Below are 9,425 nucleotides of genomic sequence, written 5' to 3'. Positions count from 1 at the left end.
CACACACACACACACACACACACACAAACACACACACACACACACACACACACACACACAGACAAGCACATATATATATTTTTTTTTTGCTGTTATTTTAGAACTTCAAGATAAACTGAATGAAAATTTGTAAGTTTGCCTTGGCAACTAGCAAAAATAAAAATTAAACTTTTAATAATTTATTTTATTTCAGTTACTGTTTATTTCATTTTCATTGTGTTTTTGTAAAATATGTCTTTATAGTTTTAAATCATTTTTGTTTTAGTTTTAGTACATCATGATAGACTAAATGAAAATGAGAAATGTTACCATGGAAATTTGCTGAATTAAATTAATTTTATATTTTATATAATTTATTTTATTCAGGTGACATTCATTTTTGTTGTGTTTTTGTCTCAGACATACTTTATAAATAAATAAATATGTAGTTTTTATACATTTTTTATTTCAGTCTTGGTACATCAAGTTAAATAAAAATGAGAGATGTTGCCTTGGAAACTTGATGAAATAAAATAAGTTTATATTATGTTACTATATATATATAATTTTAATAATTTTATTTTGATTAAAGTTTATTTTATTTCAAGTAATGGATTTTGCTTCATTCAAACACAGTATCTAAATATTTTTTCATGCAAAAGTAAACAAAAAAGTCCTGAAATATATTAATATTTTGTTTTGTTCAGGATTTCTGAAGAGGAGATCATGTCACACAACCTGTCAAAGTGAGAGATGAATTTGCATCACAATACGGTGCTGCATGACGACAGGAATCTCATTTCTGAGAAGCTTTTGTACAGCAGATGATGTGCGACTCATGAAGAGACATGGATCTCTGTCCAGAATGATAATGGAGACGGAAATGAGACGCATGAAACAAAGTCTGATCCCAGACCAGTCATAACAGCCAGCCTGATCCCAGAGCAGCAGATATACAGAGAAGATCCGAGCTTCATTAACTCAGTATTCTCATGTATCATGACATGAAAGGAAAGGAAATAATCAAACAGATAAATTCACTGCATTGTACAGAGACACAAAAGAGAACATGTGAACAATGCTTTCATAATAATGTTCTATAGGAATTAAAACAGGACAGCATATGAATGTCCAGATCATATTGATGCTATCATTCGCCTCAGTCGCTCTTCACTTCACTTTTCAGAAAAATATCAATGCAAGTCAATGTTCAGGCCTTAATATTCTGCTAAACATCTGCCTTTGTGTTCAACAGAAGAAAGAATGACATCAGTTACATTTTCAGGTAAATTATTCCTTTCTGAGATCAATATATGATTCATATAGTACAATCAGATGCACTAATAAGAGGTTTTTGGTCAGTGAAGAAGCATTCAACTCTTTAAATCTTAAATGTTTCATAGAGGCATATTTTTCCCTCATTGTTCTATTATGGACAAATATTTTACATCTCCCTATCATGACTACACCAAAAGTCATTTTAAAAACTCCTTGATTTTTCTGAATCTTCTGATGTCCAAAAAGCAAAGAACAGCAGCATTGAGCTGAAGCTCTGGTTAGAGTTGCAGGGAGAGTGAATGATAATGTTCTGATGGGAAACAGCTGCTGCTTTGGTTTCTTCAGTCTTTTAATCTGAGCTCAGAGCAGCTCATAAAACTGATGGTTCGATGAAGACGTCTGCTCAGATGATCCAGCATCACAGAGAGCCATTACTGCATGCTTCAATTAGCATATCAAAGATCATCTGTTCCATAAATACATGAAGTGACACGGCTGGACTCATTACAGTTCGTCCGTTCAGAGCATTAAAGGTTATGAGTGGCTCTCAGACTGAACCAACGTTATCCGTCTGACATTTCTGCTGTTTGATGCTGTGACAAATGCCAGCACTGTCACCCAATCGCGGTTAATTACACCTGAGCCAATCACACAGCCTAATTAGCCGAGCACACCGCAGGACAATGAGTGATATGGGAATGAAGCTGGCGTGTTTAGAGAATTAAAGTGAACTCTTGTTTCATGATGTGTTTGAGCTTCTGAAGGATAATATCTACAAACTGAAGATGAGTGTGCTTTTCTTTTCAGTCAGTCTCACGAAACAGATCCAGTTCATATTTCAGCCAAAATCAAATGAGGGAAAAAAGATAATTTATTGGTTTTAAGCAGTTTTGATTTATCCTATTTTAGGCCCAACAAGAATTGTTGCACTGTGACTGTATAAAGAATGCCACTCTGAGACCTCACATGGATGTCCTGTAAAGAGCACATTCAGGGATTTTCAGAGATATTTAAAGATGACTAACATTAATTTAGTGATCAAATTTAACACCCTTATGGAAACATGATAATATTTTGTAATGATCATTTAAATCTGGCTAATTTTCCAATTGTTTGTCATAAATCAACATCTCAGGAAAATGTTATGGGGTTTCAAATCAAAATATGACTATGTAAGGAAACAGGACATTGATTTCATACATGTCCACTGCAGAGGACAGCAGGAATGTGTTTATTATGCATTCTGGGAGACAGAAGTGAATAGGAAAATTAATTATAAAGCAATATTTCTATAAAAAATGTGATATTATTATGAAAATCTTGCCAATAATTACTCCCATTATTACACTTCTTTTTCATTACATGTTGCCCCAAGAACACATTGTTATGCAAAATAGATACAGTGTATAGATACATAGTATATAATGGGAAAACCCATTTATGGCCATTTTACACATATACTGCATAAAGCAAAATGGTATATCAAATCATTCTGTTATATCTTTCACAACATGGTTGAGAATAAGTTTTATACAAAGTTTGGTATAAAACATTTATTGGGGATACATGTCCACTGCAGAGGACAGCAGGAATGTGTTTATTACGCATTCTGGGAGACAGAAGTGAATAGGAAAATTAATTATAAAGCAATATTTCTATAAAAAATGTGATATTATTATGAAAATCTTGCCAATAATTACTCCCATTATTACACTTCTTTTTCATTACATGTTGCCCCAAGAACACATTGTTATGCAAAATAGATACAGTGTATAGATACATAGTATATAATGGGAAAACCCATTTATGGCCATTTTACACATATACTGCATAAAGCAAAATGGTATATCAAATCATTCTGTTATATCTTTCACAACATAGTTGAGAATAAGTTTTATACAAAGTTTGGTATAAAAAATTGATTGGGGATTTTTTTTTTAAATCACTGTTTTTGCCTTTTCACATCTATTCATGTGTTTTTATTTATTTAAAACAGGACTTAAATAAATCCTTCAAGTTGTTTATTTTGTTTAAAAATCTTATAAATGTATAAGGTGGCAAGAGGGGCCTTTTACCCCACACACAGTATTGATACAAACACTTCAGCTAAAATAATGTTTTTTAAGTAATGTCTAAGTTAATACTTAGTTTTAAGTATTAACTCATTGTAATAGTTTGTACTATTTTCTGCTTATTTTGAAAACTAAAAGAATTATTTTTTGTTCAATAAATATACTGTCATTAAAATATGTTAATATAAAAATATATTTAAAAAATTCAGAAACAAAATCGTTTTAATAAGTAAAGATTCTGAAAGTATTGAAGGAGATCCAATAATAAGTGAATATATATTTACAGTAACAACAAATTATATTTTATTATATGATATGATTAATATCATGTTTTTAAATATGATGGTTTCATTCTAAACAGGTTGATTATCTCTAATATGGACACCCAACACAATATATGATATTTACCATCTGAATCTAACCACGTCATGTCAACAAATGGAAAAGTCAGCCATCTATTAATTATCATGTTAATTACTGTGCCTTTAGCCCCAACAGCAGGGGAGCTTTTTACCCCAAATAGCATAGTTTTACATATTCTTTCGTTATTTAAAAACTGTTACTTTAATCATCTTAAACAAAACTGAAAATCATAAAGAAGACCTTTGACCATTCTCATTTGCTACTTAAATCTACAACATTTTTAAAAACATAAAATATTAGATCAAGTAAGCACAGAATCAACTTTGCACTGCTGCGCGCGATCGCGACAAGGATCAGACAAACATACACGTGCATCTTGAAAAGCGGACGTTTTGGAAAGTGCTACGCCACGTTTTTGTGCCATCTAGTGGTTTAGATGAAAATAATATCAAAGGCGCCTTTAGCCCCGTTGTACCCTATATATACATATAGCCTGTTTTTTTCAGAATGTTTTTTTAAACCAAATGAAGTCTATTTTATGACCAACAACTTAGCATTGTGACTTTTTTGACAAACATTTTTATAATTTTGGTAATGCAGTCAGACTAATTATTTTTGTGCTTCTTTTTAAATGCTTTTAAATAAAACAAATCAAACAATTTATATATTCATAGATCTTTTAGCAGTACATCAGCATATAGATGGACTCGAAGCTGAACTTAAAGACACTAATCTACAGTTATGATTGAATTGATTTCATCTGCTTCAAGCAAAAGTATTTTTACCCTTTGATTTTGGGCTGATTTATGTCCTGGACATTTGCCTCTATATGCAATTAATTTAAAAGCGAATAGTTCTCAAAAATACGAAGTTAGTAGCAAATTACATTGATATTGAAGGACACGATTTACAGGGCTTAAATCTTAAAAATTAAATGTCTATTTAAAAAAAAAGAAAAAAAAGTTTTATTAGTATGAAAGTAAGAACACAAGTTTTGAAGAAAAGATTTATTCAGTGTCAAAATACCACAATGACCACACATTCATCTGGCCAAGAGAGACGACTACAAATTATTCAAACCAGACAAAGAACAAGTTCAGAAAATTACATTCGAAATGTACAACGGCTGCGCCAAATGAATAGAAATAAAACCAGACTGAGAAAAACGGAATTAGCTGAAATTGGTTCCTTTTACAGACAGAATCCAGTGTGAAATTGATCTGGAAAGCTCTAAAAATGGCTTATGGACATGAAATATAGTTAAACTGAGCAGGACCAGAATACATATATAAATAATAATAATTAATATATTCAAGGCTTACAGTATCATTTAGGAAGCATTTATAAACAGATTGAGCCTGGTATGTTTGGTTTTCTGTTAACCAGTACCTCTCGAAGAACAAATCATGACTCAGGCATGAACTCAATACTAATACAGCAGGAAGAGCTAAATCACGAACAGGTTTCCTGTCTGTACTTTGATTAATCCAGCAGTGCACATGTTGAGTAATGAAGACTGGGCATCTGTGGAAAGCTGAACTGGTTTTGTCAGGATCTTGGGAAGCGTGTCTGAGGTAGCGTTAGTCCTGGCCCGCTTATCTTCAGCTACACACGAGTCGGCCGGAGCTGGTTTGACAAACAATACAAATCCTACAACGTCTGAAAAATAGACTCAGCAGTGTTGATTAAAGGCAGGAGATTGCACAATAATTCACATTTTGCTGAAATGTAAACATGACCTGAAATTTACTTCAGATCCTGTGAGGAATGACAAATAAATAAAACATAAAAAATAAATTCATTTATTCACCCTCATACTGTTCCACACCTGACTGACTGACTTTCTTCAGCAGAACAAACGTTGTTTTTTTTATGTATAATAAATGTTAATGAGAACTAGATGATTCCCTCGCCGTTGCTGAGTGGATTCTCCCGCAGGCTCTCCAAGCGGCTCCGCTGCATGAACTCACGCCGCCGCCGTTGCTCCTTGGCACGCAGGAGGTGCTGCTTGCGCTCCTCTTTGCTCCAGTAGCGTCCCATCTTCATCTCGCTCATGGCATCGTCGTCGGTCGTCATGCCGCCGCTGCGCTCCTCCTTGATCTTGAGGGCTCGCTCCCGGAGGAGTCGGTCGCGGACGGGCCGTTTGGTGATGTACCTGGAGAGCACAAAACAAGCACAGACAGAATATTACTCCAGTAAAGGTATTAAGTACTCCTTTTCAATTTTACTCCAGTAAAAATACAAAACGATTTGATTTTTAATGTACTTATGTATTAAAAGTAAAAAAGTACTGATCGATGAATTTTTATTTTGTATTTTTTTATTAATATCATTTTATATTTAATAATGTTATATTATATGTTTTATATAATCCTACTGCTCAAAAAGCCTGAGGGAGGGAGGCTTGTCATACACTATAAAAACATTAAATATATTAAACATTACATATATTAAAGTAATGATATTAAAATATCAGTTTAGGTTACTGATACGTCTGGATACTGCTGATGCTTGGATACAAACATATTAGCTTCGGCAGCCGGGAAGACGCATGTGCATTAATTTGTGTTATTTTAATGATATGTTTCATTTTTACCCTCAACCTTCCCCGTTGAGACGGTGATACACAAATGCGGGCATGTTTGCATTCAAGCGTTTCATAGAGTGCACTTAAACAGCTTGCCCTCATTCAGCAGATTTACTTCACAAACAACTGACAGTCGTGACCTAAATATGATTTTCATTTACAATAATACATCCTAAAATTCGTCATTAGTAACTAACTTTTCACGTCATCACTTGCACATACTCAAGCTGATCTCTTGTTCTTGACTCATTCTGAGTCAGTTAGACTTCTGAATTCACTTAATCGTTGACTGGAGACTCGCTCTGACTCGGATCATTTGAATCAGTGAGTCACTGACTGGAGACTCGCTCTGACCAGATCATTTGAATCAGTGAGTCACTGACTGGAGACTCGCTCTGACTCGATTATTTGAATCAGTGAGTCACTGACTGGAGACTTGCTCTGACTCGATTATTTGAATCAGTGAGTCGTTGACTGGAGACTCGCTCTGACTCTATCATTTGAATCAGTGAGTTGTTTACTGGAGACTCGCTCTGACTGGATCATTTGAATCAGTGAGTCACTGACTGGAGACTCGCTCTGACTCGATTATTTGAATCAGTGAGTCACTGACTGGAGACTTGCTCTGACTCGATTATTTGAATCAGTGAGTCACTGACTGGAGACTCGCTCTGACTCGATTATTTGAATCAGTGAGTCGTTGACTGGAGACTCGCTCTGACTCTATCATTTGAATCAGTGAGTTGTTTACTGGAGACTCGCTCTGACTGGATCATTTGAATCAGTGAGTCACTGACTGGAGACTCGCTCTGACTCGATTATTTGAATCAGTGAGTTACTGACTGGAGACTTGCTCTTACTCGATCATTTGAATCAGTGAGTCATTGACTGGAGACTTGCTCTGACTCTATCATTTGAATCGGTGAGTTATTTACTGGAGACTTGCTCTGACTTGATCATTTGAATGATCATTTGGTGGGAAGTTGTGGCCTAATGGTTAGAGAGTCAGACTCGTAACCCAAAGGTTGCGGGTTCGAGTCTCATACCGGCAGGGATTGTAGGTGGGGGGAGTGAATGTACAGCGCTCTCTCACACCTCCAATACCATGACTGAGGTGCCTTGCTATTTTGAGCAAGGCACCGATCCCCCAACTACTCCCTGGACGCCACAGCAAAAAAATGGCTGCCCACTGCTCCAAGTGTGTGCACTTTGGATGGGATAAATGCAGAGCACTAATTCTAATACATGTCACATCACTGAATCAGTGAGTCGTTGACTGGAGACGCGCTCTGACTGGATCATATGAATCAGTGAGTCACTGGCTGCATTCGAAATCGCATACTCAATGAGTAGGTACTTAATTAAAATAAGTACTTAATGAGCACTAAAAGAGTACGTACTCTACAGCCAAATCTCATTAAGTATGAATGAGATCTTGACTTCATCCGCAATGTTGACGTTATCATGTGACCTATGACGTTACAAGTGCAACAACTTAAAAGATATGAGCGAGTTTTAATTCATCTCTCGGTAAATATTTTGATGTTGATGAAATTTGTTCATTTTGTGGTTTTGTTGAAAAAACAGCTGCCCTTTTGTTGTGATTGTAGTACAACCAAAAAATATAAAGTTTTTATATTTTTAACCCTACTAATATGACCCACAGTTTTACCCTTAAAGATATTATATTTTATTATGAAAACCCCAAATTGTTGTCTTTTCAAAATGTTTTTAATTTCTTTATTTTGTTCAAAGTCTTTCATCCACAAGCAAAACCAGCTTAAATCTTATTTGTTTTCCTCTTTTTCTTGTTGAATTTAACTCTGTTTCATCCCTCAGGCTTATAAATAGCAACATCAACAACAATTGTGCCTTTTTACTTGTGTATAAGTTACACAACCCCAAACTCATTATATTTATGTTTTATATTATGATTGTTCATTGTTAAATATACAACAATCTTTCCCTGAGCTTGTATGTAATTAAAAGTTCTGCAGTAATAATAATAAAAAGAAGAGGGACAGGTCACCTCATAGCATCAGTAACTCCACAACCCTACCTAGTACAGTTTTCCTCAGCGTTTGCAATGTTTGCACAAAGGAGACATCGGGCAGCTGCTTGAAGATCTTGCCTTTGGAGAAGACTGCTAATATTACACCCGAAAAATGTAAGTATTGCTTACTTAAAAAATAAGATTACCCCAGAATGCATTGCTAGCCCACCCAACACGTACAACAATAATGATAAATTCTGACCAATAATTAATTAATTTTATATATAATTTAATAAAACAAGCAGAATGTAATTATATTATGATTGTTCATTGTTAAATATACAACAATCTTTCCCTGAGCTTGTATGTAATTAAAAGTTCTGCAGTAATAATAATAAAAAGAAGAGGGACAGGTCACCTCATAGCATCAGTAACTCCACAACCCTACCTAGTACAGTTTTCCTCAGCGTTTGCAATGTTTGCACAAAGGAGACATCGGGCAGCTGCTTGAAGATCTTGCCTTTGGAGAAGACTGCTAATATTACACCCGAAAAATGTAAGTATTGCTTACTTAAAAAATAAGATTACCCCAGAATGCATTGCTAGCCCACCCCAACACGTACAACAATAATGATAAATTCTGACCAATAATTAATTCATTTTATATATAATTTAATAAAACAAGCAGAATGTAATTTGTTTTGTAATATGCCATAGCTATGCATGAATACACACTAGACAAATGCAGCCAAGGTGAATACATCTCAATTTTCAGTCAAGTAATGAATTAATGAATGTTAATAAAACAATTATATTTTATTTACTGACAACAACAAGAAACATGAATAAATTAGTAAAAGAATAAATAAAAGTAACCATGACAATAAATAAATACAAGTCATCGACACATGACAAACATGTATTTACAGGCGGTGAATACACATCCTGCTGCCATCTCAACACAGCTGAGACAGTTCTGCAGCTGACCACTGTGTCCACCTTCACCTGTCTCTGCCATCCATCACGACCAGACTGAATCTGATCATGGATGTGAAAGGGACATCGAGGCTGTCTTTGCCTGAGTGCACAGAGAGGATGAGACCCCCCGAACCACACAATCTTGAAGAAGAGCAGGAGAACATGTGCGGGACAA

At 34.9% G+C, this 9,425-nt stretch overlaps 1 protein-coding gene across 1 annotated transcript in view; it reads right to left on the bottom strand.

Annotated features, from left to right (window-relative positions):
* Window positions 1-5,588: 5,588 nt before the first annotated feature.
* LOC107567209 (PDZ domain-containing RING finger protein 4-like) overlaps window positions 5,589-9,425 on the bottom strand; it is a 39,571-nt gene continuing 35,734 nt past the window's right edge. Inside the window, exon 7 of the mRNA XM_016252849.1 lies at window positions 5,589-5,847. Coding sequence (XP_016108335.1) covers window positions 5,589-5,847 — 259 coding nt within the window. The remainder of the gene's footprint in view (window positions 5,848-9,425) is intronic.

This window comes from Sinocyclocheilus grahami, unplaced genomic scaffold (assembly GCF_001515645.1).
Source record: "Sinocyclocheilus grahami isolate Dianchi unplaced genomic scaffold, SAMN03320097.WGS_v1.1 scaffold1134.1, whole genome shotgun sequence".
Classification (NCBI taxonomy): domain Eukaryota; kingdom Metazoa; phylum Chordata; class Actinopteri; order Cypriniformes; family Cyprinidae; genus Sinocyclocheilus; species Sinocyclocheilus grahami.
This window is presented reverse-complemented; position numbering and strand designations above follow the sequence as displayed.